Source organism: Octopus bimaculoides, chromosome 18, assembly GCF_046866305.1.
Source record: "Octopus bimaculoides isolate indiv1 chromosome 18, ASM4686630v1, whole genome shotgun sequence".
Taxonomy (NCBI): Eukaryota; Metazoa; Mollusca; class Cephalopoda; order Octopoda; family Octopodidae; genus Octopus; species Octopus bimaculoides.
The window spans coordinates 35,844,248-35,860,513 of NC_142945.1; the positions used below are offsets into that span (position 1 = coordinate 35,844,248).

Here is a 16,266-nt window from a genome sequence, read left to right on the forward strand (position 1 = left end):
GTATTGCTATTACAATAGATTTTTCTCCTCTGAACAAGGAAGCTGTTTATTACTTCCATCCCTAACCACCCAATGCCCTGTCTTCTCCTCTCATCATCTCTACGGCATCTCATCCTTCTAAATGAATATTATGTACTTTTCTCAATACTCCCCTTCCGAAGTTCCATTCCACTGGAACTCTTACCCTACTATATTACCCCACCAGCATTAATTTTCATTGATCTCACCAGTCTGGTGTGATCTCTAAGAAATCATGGACAGTGTTTCTACTTCAACCAAATGATATTAAAAAAAATCCCAGAGGCTATTATTTTTTTCCTTTATACTTCCATTGTTTTTTCCTATCCTTGAATTTTCTAGTCTGGATGACCTTGACAGGAGTTTAATCTCGTGCTGGTATTCTTTTTGAGTCTTAAAATACACAAACTGCACCATGTTAATAAATCAGTATGCATACTGCATTCTGCTGATAAAGCAGTGCATATGCAGGAGAGAATTGCATAAGCTGTTTGACTTGGAAATTCAGCATTCAACAGAAGAGATTTTACTTGATTTCTATTGATCAAATTGATAATCTTGTTTTTCTTTCCATTTCCCTTTCTACAACCACTTTTCCATACTTTCGTGAGGGATAGTTTATTCATTAGAACCATTGATTTATGGTTGTGTACCCTTTCCAACTGCTAACCACTTAACCATGAAGTAGGAGCATAGTAAGGTTTTTCTTTTCTTTTCCTTCATTCTTGCAACTTGTAGGGTCTAGATATATATATACAATATAGTGAGTTAAAAGACATCAATTAACTGAGAATATCTATGCAATTCATCATCCTTTAATGTCTACTTTCCATGCTAGCATGGGCTGGATGGTTTGACTGGAATAAACCATCTCGTCTGTTTTGGCATGTTTTCTACTGCTGAATGCCCTTCCTAATGCCAGCCATTTAATAGTGTAATGGGTGCTTTTACATGGCACCAGCATGGGCGCTTTTCCATGTGACACCACATGAGTGCTCTTTACATGACACTGAGACAGGTGCTTTTTACTTGGCACCAGCACCCATGAGCCTGTGAGACAGAGGCCTCTCAGCTGAGGGAGGGAATATGGGACAAGGCTGTAAAGGACATACCTGTATGTATGGGTGGTTGCAGTTTTACTGAGCTTGACATGTCTTCCCAAGCACAGCAAATCACCAGAAATCTTGGTCCTGTGTCATTTCTTCAGATTAGTAGACAAAAACTCCTTATATAGTTATCTAAAATCTATGAACAACAAACATTGAATATAACTAATTATATAAACCAACTGAAACTTTGGAAAATAAAGAAATGTGAATAGGAGTGAATCTTCTAAAGCCAGCTGGTGAAAGTAACATAGCTATTTCAGCAAAGCATTCCGTTCTGTTCCCCAAACTTAGAAGTAATGGAATTGATCAGGAATATAAACAAACAGGCTAAAGAAAGTACTTCAATGGAGATAAATAGTTACTAAACATAAGGTTGAAAAAATTTGGAGCTTTAAAGTTTAGGTTGCTTGAAATGATAGTAGTTACTTGATTTTTAGATTTTTAAATGTGTCTCCAGAAACTTCTTGTTTTCAGCTTGGATCGATAATCTTAGTTAATTGAACATAGAGCTATAAAAGCTAGGAGAAGAAAAGAAATATCAAAGGAGAATATCAAGTTGGTAGAGGCAGGGCCAGCACTAGGAAGTGTAGAGCCCAATTAGAGAATTGTTAGTGGGAGCTTCTACTCTACAAAAGCTGAAGATTGATGTTTTATGTTTCATGTCATTTGCCAGTCCCATCCAAAAAGCATTGAGCACTTCCAGCTCCACCGTTAGCCACAGTGATATACTAAAAGTTCATCGTAGCATCCTTTGCTCAAACATGTGCATGGGGCCCTCTCTTGGTGTAGGGCACAATTTGAACAAATCTGTCTAATTGGCTTCAAACTGGCCCTGGGTAGAAGTGACATTAAATGTCACTTGCAACTGAATCAAAACCTTAACTGCAACAATATCACAGGGAATGGGCAGACATTTAGAAGAAAACAGCTTGTTTCCAAAAGAGCAGAAGGGATGTTGCAAAAGTTCATATGGCTGTAAAGATCAGTTATTGAAGACAGAAAGAAAAAGAAGGGTCTATGCATGACTTGGATTAATTTCTGAAAGGCTTTGACAGTGTTCCCCACACATGGATCCTGGAAACATTAGCCACAGACAAAGTAGCACCAACAATATTCAAATATAAAACATGCCATGAATAAATGGCAAATAGTGTTGCAGCTCCAGACAAAAGAGGGAATCATAAAAACTAAATCCATCCCCATCAGAAGAGGAATATTCCAACAAGAATTGCACTCTCCACTCCTTTTCTGCTTGGTACTGTGCCTTTAACTGACATGCTGAGCAGAATTGGATGTGGCTACAACTGCTATGGTAAAACAATCGACCATCTCTTACATATGGACGATCTAAAATTGTATACTGCAAATGATAACTGGAAATATTACTACAGACAGTACATTCATTTACCATAGAAATAATATGATGTTCAGCTTAGAAAAATGTGCAAAAGCAACATTGAAAAGACGAAAACTAGTTAAAAGTAGCAATACCACACTAAATAAAGCAAATTAAATAAGAGAATTAAACCAAACCCAGACATACAAATACTTAGGAATCAATGAACTAAATACAGTACAACATACACAAATGAAAGAGAAGATAAAGAAGGAATCCTATAGACAAGTTAGATAAATACTTAAAGCAGAATTCAATGCAAAAAAAAAAAACAAGATAATAGGTATCAATACTCTAACTGTCCCAGGTATAAGTTATAGTTGATTGGACACTAGATAAACTAACCAAACTAGGCAGGAAAACAAAAAAAATAATTATGGAATGCTCCACCCAAAATACCATGATAAAATGATAACATGAAAATCCCTTACATGGCAAATACTGGGTTAAGCTAAACAGAAAGGAAATAGACAAAATAAAATTCCAACAATAGTTGAGAAGCTCAGGCCTAAAAGCAGAGATTGAAGGATTTTTAATTGCAGCACAAGATCAAAGCCTCCCCGTCAGAAACACATAATGAAGAAAAATGCAAGTAACTACAGAATATGTGGTTATGAGGAAGAAACAATAAATCATATTGTCTCTGGCTACACAGTCCTGGTTGAGAAGAAAAATATCCACACACTTGACAGAGTTGGGACCTATATACACTTGAAGCTATACCAGCACTATGGAATGACAACAGAAAATAGGTTGTTTAGATATATCCCAGAAAAGGTCTCAGAAAATGACAAAGCAATCATACTCTAGGATACGTCAAGACACACAGAAAGAGAGAGATCTAGGCTAATAGACCAGATATAGATGTTAGAGATCATCAATAAGAAAAAACGCCTTCTAATTGACATATCAATTCCAACAAATGACTGTATCTCTAAAAGAAACAGAGAAACTCTCAAAATACAAAGATCTGGAAATAGAGATAGCCTGAATGTGAACCCTAAAAACTGAAACAATCCCTATGATAATAGATGCACAAGGTGTGAGTAAAAACCATTCAGACATATAACCAAAACACCAGGTCTTATGAATATGTACAACATACAGAAAATAGCACTACTAGGCACTGCATACATCCTACATAACACACTTTCAATACAGTGAAAATAACAACACCAGAACAAATCGCAGCACATATCCAAGGCACTCAGAGCTGCGCTCAGTTGTGCAGTGAAAGCATATGATGAAAATAAGACTACTGAATAACAAGGATAATAATAATAGTAATAACAACAACAATAATAATAATTTTATTGTCCAATATTGCCAGCAATAGTATTGTTTCTGAACATAAAAGAACAGAGAAGATTAACAGTGTTAATATTGACTAAAGTTCAATATTATTGGCATATATGAGTGAACAACAAATCAATAACAATACCTGTAACTTAGTTTTTGCCACTTTATACTTTTGTATGAAAGAGTTCAATAAATCAAACAAAGTTCCTGATTTGTTTTCATATCTTGAAAGAATATCACATTGGAGATTTAATATCCAGCATATATATTTTATGAGAGAGATTGTAATACTGGAGGTTTAATGCTTGATGAGGAATCCAATGCGAAGGCCTTAAATTAATTGCTTTGTTTCCGAGGAGGTAAGTAAATGGCTTGCCAGAAACTAAAATACTGGGGTTCAAGACCAGGCTGAGCCATTTTACTTCCCATATTTCTCATACGTGTGAAAGATCAAGTGAACCTTTGCATACTCACTCAACCAAATAGGAAATGCAGCTAAATTCTCTAAAAATCATCCTACAGTCTCAGAAAGGAACAACATTTTGGATATCATAGCTCCAGATATACAAAAATATGCAAAAAGTCACTGCCAGAAAACTTTAGATCTGTTCAATAAGAGACCTGAGCAACAGTTATGGTTTAGTTATTAATGTCGACAGCCTGGAGACAATGAGTAGTATCTACTCAGTCAACCTACCCTTGATACACAATATGATGGCACAGCTTTCACTAGTATGACTTAGTGATGCATTGTTGAATAAGGAACATTTCTAGTTAGAATAGTGAGGTAGCAGTGACTAACTAAATACTTTGCTGTTTACATATTCCACTTCTTACTTGAGTATAACTCTATAGATATAAATTTGCCTAAGTCCACCCCTGGTTCTGCAATAGAAAACTGTCTGTTCAAAAGTATTCATTGAGAATATGGTTATGAAAGGTTTAAATGCCATTTCCAAGATTATTAAGACATGCTTCAGTAATGTTTTGTTTTGTTCTTGTTTCTCTCCACCTTCATTCATAACTGGCCATAGGTTGCCAGTGCAGATGTGACAGACTCTGTTGTAGAAATTACGTCTGTGTGGTCATTGATCTATTGGCATTACTGGACACCTTTCTGAATGCCTGCTTTTCTTTTGCAGCATCTATCAGCTTCTCTTCTCATATCTTAAGGTACCAGTTTAGGATACCCCTCCATCTCATCCAGTACTACAAATATACTACAGTCAAGTTCATCACTAATGCTTTATTTTATCCTTTCTTCAGTTAACAAATGTGTGTGTTGCATTGTATTAATGTGAAAAATCAATATTAGACAAGTATATTGCTTTATAGTTTTATACCTGGAGAGATTATCACATGCTGGTTTGATATTTCTTGAGATATATTGCACTGTAAGCTTTGTATTTGTAGAGCATATCAGATACTTGAGATTTATATTAGACGTGTGCCATGCTTAGATATGCTGAAAGAATCATCACACTGAAGAAGCCTCTGTTCCATGAGTGGAAGTCCTCCATGTAAAATAATATCAGAAGAGAGTTGTATGTGATAGACTAGCATCCTGTCCATTGGGAAATCTGTCTCTCTTTCACTTAGTGCTGGGAAAATAAGCTGTAAACATCAATTGTAGAGAAAGTTATGGTTCAGTAAAGGATTAGCTAACAAGCTAGCTTAACAAATAATCTGATGCAAGATTGAGCTGTAGTTTCTCTAGTTCCAACATGTTCACTTTTAAAGTGGTATCAAACCTACAGAAGTAGAAGTATCAGTATCATTATGTTATGCAATATAACTGTTGATAGAATATATCTTTTTTCTGTTTTGTATACGTTTAAAATGTATGAGATATAGTATTTGATATAAGTCAATGGGGAGGTTTTAATCATAAACTTTCATTTTGTTTTCTTTATCTGTTCTCTTCCCTCAGGTTCCCAATCCAAGCCCACACCACAGTGGTACTACTTTGTATGATAATTGGAAACACCAGTACCCTGAAGAAGATGAGCCAAAGTAAGTTTTACTATTATTGGCATTGACAGTATATTTAGAGCATCAGTAAAATGCTTTGCAGTATTTATTCCAGCTTTTTCTGTCCTGAGTTCAAATTCTACTATGGTCAGTTTTGCCTTTCATCCCAAACATTTACTGGAGGTGGTGGTATTGTCTAACTCCATCCCCTCAAAACTGCTGGCCTTGTGCCTGAATTTAGAAACAATTAATATTGGAGTGGCAGAATCATTAAGTCGTTGGACAAAATTCCATGAGGCATTTGCTCCTGCTCTTTACAGTTCAAACCCCACTGGTTCAACTTTTTCTTTCATCTCTCTACAGTTGATAAAATAAAGTACCGGTCAAAGAGTGAGTTTGATTTTATCAACTAACTCCTATTTCCCATTAATTTCTAGCTTTGCATTTAGAGAGAGCACACAGCTAGAAATTTGGTGAAAGAAGTCAGTTGATTAATATTTACGAGCTGTACCCGTGGAAATTCCTGGTTATTTTGAAAATTGAATGATGATATAACATATTTTTCTGAAACATTTGATTCTTGAAAAGATGTAAAAATCCACATAGGCAATATTGAATTGAAGAGACAATCAATCAGTCTACCTACCTACCTACATACCTACCTACCTGCCTGCCTGCCTGCCTGCCTATCTATCTATCTATCTATCTATCTATCTATCTACCTACCTACATATGTATCAACTTATCTATCTATCTACTTACAGACCTATCAACTGTCTATCTGTCTACCTCAGTGTTTCCAACATGAGGCATGGGGAAATAGGGGTGGGGCATGTGTTAGCATGGGTTGTGAACATTTTTGCAAGTGGCTTGAGCACATACTTGTCGATCCTTAAGCTTATCTTTGGACATTTAAATGAAAAAAAAAAACATCATGCAATATTTATACTCAAACCATGGGAATCAATGTAGCTGTGACCAATCAGCGTACCGAGTGAGGTATCTGCATTTGCTAAGGGTTTGTTTCTGTTTCAATATCTATTGTCCAGTGTCAAGCATTTATAAAAGCAGTAGTCAGCTCCACTCACTATTGCTGATTGATGCTACAAATCCCTTTCTTTCTACACTGTGCAAAAATTGTCATCTCCATTGCTTCATAATTTATTTTGGATTTGTGTCAGCCCTTTTTTAAAATGAGTAAACAAAGTAAGAAGACTCATCAATATTCGGTGGAGTTTTTGAAGTTTGGGTTTATTCCCTATGACCATGATAAGTGTAAACCGCTTTGCTTATTGTGTCATCAGAAAATGAGCAATGAGTCAATGAAGGCAGGGAGACTAAAAGCTCACTTGAGGATAAGTCAACCCAAGAATTCTAATTCAAATTTGGAGTACTTCAAATCACTGAAAGAAAATTTTGAAAACCAAACAAAACTCACTTCACTATTTGCTGCACAACATGCATCCCACATTTGTGCCCTTGAAGCCAGCTATGAAATCTCCCCACTTATAGTAAAACATAGAAAGAATCACACTATTGGAGAGCAACTGATTAAATCAGCTATCTCAGTATTCTTAAAAACTGTATAACAAAAGGATGATGGAGATGTTAGGGTCATGCCACTCAGTAATAACATTGTCTCCAACAGAATTGATGAACTGGGGCAAGATGTTGAAAACCAGCTTATTGAGACATTAAAATCACGAAAATTCTCATTACAAATGGATGAATTCACATTTCAGGACAGTGAGGCCCTGTTATTGACTTATGTGAGATATATTGAACATGAGGCTTTTCAGGGAGAAATGTTGTTTTGCAAATCATTGGAAACAATCACAACTGCAAAGTACATCCAAAACAAAACTTAAAAGTTATTTGGATGCAAACAAAATATCAAAAGAAAACTTACTATCATGCACGGCAGATAGTGCACCTGCTTTGATGAGCAAGAAAATGGGATGCTTAAAAATGATGAAGGATGAAAATTCAAACATGTTGATTCTCCACTGCGTCATACACCAAGAAAACTTGGTTGCCAAAAAATTGTCCCCTGTTTTTAATGAGATTCTATGTGCTGTGATCAAGTGTGTCAATAGCATTAAAGCAAATCCCAAAGCCAAACATCTATTTTAGCAGTTTTGTGTAAATCAAAGTGCCGAGCATGTTTGATTGCTGCTTCATACAGAAGTAAGGTAGCTATCAAGTGGAAATAGCTTAAGAAGGTTCTTGGAATTATTGGATCAGCTTAACGACTTTCATAGTGACAAATGTGAAATGAAAATGGATGGAAAAGCATTTGTCAGTTATTTGACAGACATCTTTGAGAAACTTGGAAACTTGAATAAACAACTCCAAGGTGCAGACATGATGCTTGTTGATGTGAAAACAAAGATTTTTGGATTCATTACAGCCCTTGAAATATGTCAAAAAATGCTTCCAAAAGAAATTTCAGTCAGTTATACTGGTTGAGTAAATGTAAGATAACAAATGATGCTACCACTGTAATTATTAATCATTTGAATTTCTTAATAAAGGACTTCAACGACAGATTTTGTGATTTGAAGGCAATGAATTTTCCCTCCTGGTTAACTCAGCCACTGCTGATTGATATTTCTGATGCTGCAGTTCAATACTAAGAAGAGTTAGCAAAATTGCAACGTTATGAATCAGTGAAGACTTTGTGACGGGGTTAAAAGAAAATACCCCAGTATCTCTACATCAGCAAGAGAGCTATTGATTCATTTTCCTTCGTCTTATTTGACCAAATATGGATTCAGTACAGTTGAAAATTTGCTGGAAGACAAGCAAAACTAACTTGAAATTACAAAACATGGCAATTTACTCTCTCTCTTTTTCTCTTTTACTTGTTTCAGTCATTTGACTGTGGCCATGTTGGAGCACCGCCTTTAGTCGAGCAAATCGACCCCAGGACTTATTCTTTGAATGCCTAGTACTTATTTTAACGGTCTCTTTTGCCGAACCGCTAAGTTACAGGGACGTAAACACACCAGCATCGGTTGTCAAGCGATGTTGGGGGGACAAACACAGATACACACATACATATATATATATATATGCATATATACGACGGGCTTCATTCAGTTTCTGTCTACCAAATCCACTCACAAGGCTTTGGTCAGCCCGAGGCTATAGTAGAAGACACTTGCCCAAGATACCATGCAGTGGGAATGAACCCGGAACAATGTGGTTGGTAAGCGAGCTACTTACCACACAGCCACTCCTGCACCTATAGTTACGGCTAAAGTTAACAAAATTGTCTCCTCAGATAAAAGATCTGTGCCATATGCACCAGGCACAGGGTTCTCACTAAATGAGTTGAGGTATCCATCAGCTAGGTAATTGAATTAAAAAATCGTGTTTCTATATAAAAAAAAAATGTTGATGAGCACCAGATTTTCATTATTAAAAAGTGGGGCACTGGTAAAAAAGGGTTGGGAAACACTGATCTACCTATTTATCCACCTATCAACCTATCTAACCATCTATCTATTTGTTGACCAACTTGCATATCCATCCATCCATCCATCCATCCATCTATCTATCTGTCTGTCTGTCTGTCTATCTATCTATATCTATCTCTATCTTATTCTACTTACATTTCTGTTGATGAAACAGACTAACATTTAAACCAAATAACTAAAAAAAAAACTAAATAATTGTGGTACCCCAGCATGGCCTCAGTCTTTGGGCTGCTACACATAAAAAGGCAAAAGTAACATCCGCAGCTATTTGCTCAGGTTATTTCACTTTGATTTACCTTTGAACAGCTGTTGAATTTCTATAGTTTTCGTTTTTCTTTTTCTTTCCCTTTTCTTTCTCTTTATTTCTTCTTTTGATTTTTCTTCTCTTTTTCTTTTTACTTTATCGTTTTTTTTCTTTCTTTTACCTTGATTTAACTGTGTTGAAATATCTAGAAGGTATAGAAATGGTTGAACATTGAAACCTGTAACAACAACTAGTCTTTTATTTTTATTGTCCGTCACAATATCCTATTATATGTTTAAAATCATATAGCGGTTTTCCACTCATGCTTTCCTTTTCATCAACACACACACACACACACACACACTCTCTCTCTTTCTCTCTCTGTTTGCTTCTCAGTTCAGCTATACCACATGCCCCTGCATTTAACATATTTATATCTCTCTCTACTTTCTACCTCTTTTCTCAACTATTTCTCACTCCTAAGCACTAACTCTCTCTCTCACTTTTCATTTTCCCTTGAACTAACCATTTGACAGTGTCTTTGCACAATAACTATTACTTTCTGCTTACCTCATATCTTTAACACTTCTCTCTTCCTCTCTTTCTCCCTCTTCTTCTCTTGCTTTTCACCTCTCCCTCCAGCTAATCATGTGACACTGTTACGCATTTGGCCTTAGCATATCACTATATAGATTAATGATAAGAAAATACCATGAAAATGGGCAGTAGATTGACAGAATCATTAGAACATCAGTTAAAATGCCTTGCAGTATTTGTTCTGGTTCTTTGCATTCTAGGTTCAAATCAACTTTGACTTTCATCTTTTCTGGGTCTACAAAAGAAAATACCAATCAGGTACTGGGAGTTTTTTATTGTTCACATCTCAAGACTTTGGTGTTTACTGAGATGTGGGCCATGGCTGGACAGTTTTTACACAGAGGACTGCAAACAAATTATAACATTTGCTTACAGTTAGCTCACAATGTCAAGACATGATGACCTGGACACACACACATACTCATGCTCTCTCTCACATACACATGTGTGTGTGTGTGTTTGTATGTATGTATGTATGTATTCAGGCTAAATTTGACAGTTTGCATAAAAGGAATAGAAAATATCCCATCTAAAATTAAAAGCATTTTTTTTTTAAATAAAAAATTATCGACTAGATTATGGCTGGAAGATAACAGTGTACTCAAAGTAGCCACCCTCAGATTAAATGATGGTTCCAGAACCTGGTGCAGGCTTTTCTTGCTATGTCCCTGGGAAGATCTTCAAACACCCCTTGATCTTGGCCATGAGCTTGTCCTTGGTGTTGCAGGCAGAGTGCTTCGTGTCTTTGTCAACTGTGTCCAGTACAGAGTAATTCCATGGGATTGCAACTGGAGAAATTAAGAGGCCAGAAATTCTTCCACAATCACTTTTGACTCTTTCTGGAGATATGGCAAGGAGCTGAATCCTGCTGCTACATCTATAGCCTTTCAGCAGCAAGCTTCTCTAGCCAGGTTTTGATCATAGTCTCCAGCAGTTTCACATAGCTGTCTGAATTGAGCCTAAGGTCCTGTCCATCAGTTGCATGTGGATGCAGTGAAAATACCTGTTGTGTCCCTTCTTACTGACCATGGTTTTGTAGACTCTGTCGCTGTTGTCCATGTCACATCTTATAATCTTTACAGTGTTCACAGAGTAATGATTAACAGTTGTGATGTCTGCATTTTGACACCTGGCATGAATGATCTTGATATAGGTAGCTTTTTTCCAATATTCAGATGGCTTCCATTCCTCCATGTCAGCTAACTTTTTCTCAACTACAGTTTTGATCTTTATGCTCTTCAACATCATTGACTATTTACCAATAGAGCAAGCTGTGTTTGATAAAAGGAGACCCATGTTAGTATTGCAAAATGAACGACCAAGTTAGTGATTAATATTATTTAATAGTGTTTGCTGTTTCATTTTACCAAAATTAGAGTATGTAAATATTGGTTTCAAATTTTGGCCAGCAATTTTGAAGGAGGTATAATTCAATTACACCAACCTCAGGATGAAAGGCAAAGTCAACCTCAACAAAACCTCAACTCACAACGTAATATGCAGACAAAATCCTGCCAATCATTTTACATGGCATGCTAATGATTCTGCCAGCTCACTGCCTTTAGTGTATATAAATACAATACTTGGTATAAATTACCAGCAATCACTTAAGGATTATATTGTATTGTAGCCACTTAACGATCAACAGATAAACTATTGCATTGCTGTCAAACAGGATCAAGTATCACACTGAAATTTGATGTTTATGATGAGAATTAATTAATAGGTGACAAAGGAAACTATAATTTATATTTAAATCTTAACTATTCATTTATAATAATACATAAGTATGTAAAAGGATGTGTTTGTGCAGGCACGGATGAGTAAAATATGCATGCACACACACACACACACACACACATTTTTGCCAGCTGATTGGACTGGAGTAACATGAAATAAAGTGTCTTGCTGAAGGACACAACACACTGCCAGGAATCAAACTTGCTCTTGGTAGTTAAGGTAATCCTGCATTCATGGAGTTCCTTCATAGGACTTGAGTGAAGTGCATAGCTTAGTGGTTAGGGTATTTGGCTCATGATTGTAAGGTAGTGAGTTTGATTCCTGGCAGTGTGTTGTGTCCTTGAGCAAGACACTTTATTTCATGTTACTCCAGTCCAATCAGCTGGCAAAAATGAGAAGTATTTGTATTTCAAAGGACCAGCCTTGTTACATTCTGTGCCATGCTGAATCTCCCTGAGAACTACATTAAGGGTACACATGCTTATGGAGTGCTCAGCCATTTGCACATTAATTTCATGAACAGGCTGTTTTGTTGATCAGATCAACTGGAACCCTCATTGTCATAACCAATGATAGGTCTTAAATGATTGTCCTCAACTATCAGTATGTCTCATTTCATACCTGTTGTATATTGTTTTACATGCTGTAAATCCCCACCATTTTTGTAAATTGCCTTTGTAATGTCTCCTTATTTGTCCCCTTTGAAATGAATAAAAGAATTCATTATTAGGATTCTTAAGTTAATATCTAAGAATTTCTTACATAAAGTATCATTTTAATGATTCAGTGCAAAAATTTAATTTTTTATTATTTAAGTTACATTTTCAAGAAAGCATTTCATATTTTTAAGCAATTTTTTTAAAAATACGTTATTAACCTTTTAGCATTTATGTTATTTTGTCAAATGTAATGCTTATTTATTCACCTTGTTTCATGCATTATTTTGTAACTTTGAGAATTTGATGAGGTAATTGTAAATTTTTAGAATGATAATGTAGGGTTGGTGTGAGAGGCCAGACCTGACTAGTTTGATGATAAAGAAGGTAAAATATTTTGGCCAGATATAACCAGTTTAAATCCTAAAGGGTTAAATGACCCCCCACTGCTACTCTGCCCCAGTTCCTCTTTCTAAGACATTTTGGTCTGTTTTTCATTATGTTCAGACTAATTTTCAGTCCCATGAGAAGTGTGACTTTGTATGGCAGTGACATGTGAGTTGAGTGATGTACATTGCAGGGTACTGAAGGGAAATTAACTGAGCGGAATCTACTAGATGCTCATTGTTACATTAGAAAAAAGGCTGAAAGTGTGTGTGTTTGAAGTGTCATACACATGAAACACATTGACTGATGTATAGAGTGAGGATTACCGTGCCTACATCAAAGGCAGGTTAACTAGCAAGTTAGTTTTTGTTTGTGGCAGATGTTCAGGTGCAATAAAGACTGCAAACAAACAGGAAACAACTTCTATCTCATTCCAGGGTGAAAAACTAGAGGTAGTCGATAGCTTCCGCTATCTGGGCGACCAAGTTAGTAGTGGGGGTGGGTGCGCTGAAAGTGTAGCTGCTAGAATAAGAATAGCCTGGGCAAAGTTTAGAGAGCTCTTACCCCTGCTGGCAACAAAGGGACTCTCACTCAGAGTAAAAGGCAGACTGTATGACGCATGCGTACGAACAACCATGCTACATGGCAGTGAAACATGGGCTGTAACTGCTGAGGACGTACGTAAGCTCGCAAGGAATGAAGCCAGTATGCTCCGTTGGATGTGTAATGTCAATGTGAATACCCGTCAGAGTGTAAGTATCTTGAGAGAAAAGCTGAACATTAGAAGCATCAGTTGTGGCATGCAAGAGAGACGATTGCGCTAGTATGGACATGTGGTGAGAATGGAGGAGGATAGCTGCGTGAAAAAGTGCCACACCCTAACAGTTGAGGGAACCCGTGGAAGAGGTAGGCCCAGGAAGACCTGGGCTGAGGTGGTGAGGCAAGACCTTCGTACATTGGGCCTCACCGAGGCGATGACTACTGACCGAGACCTTTGGAAATGTGCTGTGCATGAGAAGACCCGGCAAGCCAAGTAAGATCATTGCCAGTGCCCCTGGACTGGTTCTCGTGCGGGTGGCACATGAGATGCACCATTTTGAGCGTGGCCGTTGCCAGTACCGCCTGACTGGCTCCTGTAGGATTTTCGAGCGAGATCGTTGCCAGTGCCCCTGGACTGGCTTGTGCGGGTGGCACATAAAAGACACCATTTCGAGCGTGGCCGTTTTCGTGCGGGTGACACGTAAAAGCACCCACTACACTCTCTGAGTGGTTGGCGTTAGGAAGGGCATCCAGCTGTAGAAACTCTGCCAAATCAGACTGGAGCCTGGTGTTGCCATCCGGTTTCACCAGTCCTCAGTGAAATCGTCCAACCCATGCTAGCATGGAAAGCGGACGTTAAACGATGATGATGATGATGATGATTGTAGATGGTACGTTCTAGATGAAGAAGTTTTTAGGTTTACTGTGATCAAACAAACTTATGATCAAAAATAGACACTCTAGCCATGATCATGTTATGTTTTAATGGTGTGTCTAGGACTACATTAGTTAATTTTTCCTTTCATTATTTAAGACATGTTTTGAAGGAGATTTGGCTGTCATTTCTAGCAGGTTACATGACTGTGCAGAGGCTCCCTTGTTGTCTCATGGCTGAAGAAGTAGTATGATGAGAGATAAAAGTGAGATAGATCAAAGGACGCTTTGGATGGAGTTCTTAAGCTAAACCAATGCTCACTAAACTTCACAGATGACATAGTAATGCAGAATATACAGTCAGGTTTTTATTGTGAACCTAATACATCCAATCCAATTTAGAAAAACCCAGCATCTATGATAGATTATACAGGTACTTGAGCTGTGAGAAAAAGCAGCAGACAAATTTTCCTCAAATCCCATCCTACAGTCTTACAAAAGAGAAGCACACACACACACACACACACACACACATTGGATACCCAATGTTTGAAAAGAACCAGATAGGATGGACCTGTCTGGAACGCCTTTGCTGAACATGGGCTAAACAGCAACTACATCAATCTTCCATAGAAAAATGGATATTAAACAATGGTAGTGATGCTGACACCAACGGCGACAGCAGTGACATGGCGATGTTGATGATGAGGATGACAGTAAAGATACTGTTTCAATATCTCTATTTAATTTAAGGCAGTAAGCTGGCAGAATCATTAACACACTGGGGAAAATGCTTAGCAGCCTTTCATCCATCTGCACATTCTGAGTTCAGATTCTGCCAAGGTTGACTTTGCCTTTCATCCTTCTGGGCTCAATAAAATAAGTGCCAGTTGAACACGGGGAGGGGGGGGGGCGTATAATCAACTTTCCCCCGCCCTTGAAATTTCTGGCATTGTGCCAAAATTTGAATTCAATATCTCTATTTATTTCTCATTGTTTATCTATTCTCTCCCTAGGGTGAGTTACTCATTAGGATCTGGCAGTGATATGGCAACATTTTACCAGCGTGCTGGTGTCCCAAGCATGGACTTTTTTTATACATATGATACAGTAAGTATACTGTCAGTTTCTTTTTTCTTTTATTGTATTTGTTTGTTAAAGGAAGAGTAGAGCCCATAGACTTTGTTTCTTGTAAGCTTGTCGCCTAAACACAAGAACTGGCATGATGGCTGAATAAATAATAATCTTATAGTTACAGAAACGTAAGTTCATTAGATATTGAGGAACAAGCTTCTGTGTTAATACTTTTAAGACCAACAGCAGTTTGAACATAGGAAATTGTCTTCAAGTAGCGATCAAAAGGAAGTTACTAACTACTTGGCTTACCCAGTGACAAATATTCAAATTCTTCAAGTTTTATAAAGAGTGAAGATGGAGTGGGGTATGCAATCTGCCCTTGAATTTGGTGGAAGGTGAATGAGAATAACCAAACACACAACTCTGTAGAAATGAAGCAATTGTCTGGTTTCTAATTGATTTTTTAAAATATATTCCACTGTACAGGATTCAATATCTTTCGTAGAGTGTATGTCTTAGGCAAAGAATGCTATACTATCTCCTCGGGCATGCTTCACTATCTCCTCAGGTTTCTTTATTGAAAGAAAAGAGATATCTCTGTTTATATGTATACAGTTATGGATGCAACATTACTGAATGGTTAAGATGTTCACTTAGTAATTGCAAGGTATTGGAAATATGTGGCAATCTGTTGAACAGATTATATCTGTAATTTAACAATGAACCTTTGTTACATTGTGTTACACTGATTCCACCAGGGAATTACATTAAGTACATATGTCTGTGGAATGTTCAGTTAATGATATGTTATCCAGTGAGCAGAGAGGTTAGTTTCTGAAAACTTATCAAAAATCAGCAAAACAATTTTGATGTGTAT

The 16,266-nt window shown here is 37.1% G+C and overlaps 1 protein-coding gene across 9 annotated transcripts in view; it reads left to right on the top strand.

The window, feature by feature from the left end:
• LOC106867954 (N-acetylated-alpha-linked acidic dipeptidase 2) overlaps window positions 1-16,266 on the top strand; it is a 670,339-nt gene that overhangs the window by 641,766 nt on the left and 12,307 nt on the right. For all 9 annotated transcript variants that reach the window (XM_089365978.1, XM_089365976.1, XM_089365974.1 and 6 more), the window contains 2 exons: window positions 5,753-5,835; window positions 15,329-15,422. In XM_089365978.1, coding sequence (XP_089222104.1) covers window positions 5,753-5,835; window positions 15,329-15,422 — 177 coding nt within the window. The remainder of the gene's footprint in view (window positions 1-5,752; window positions 5,836-15,328; window positions 15,423-16,266) is intronic.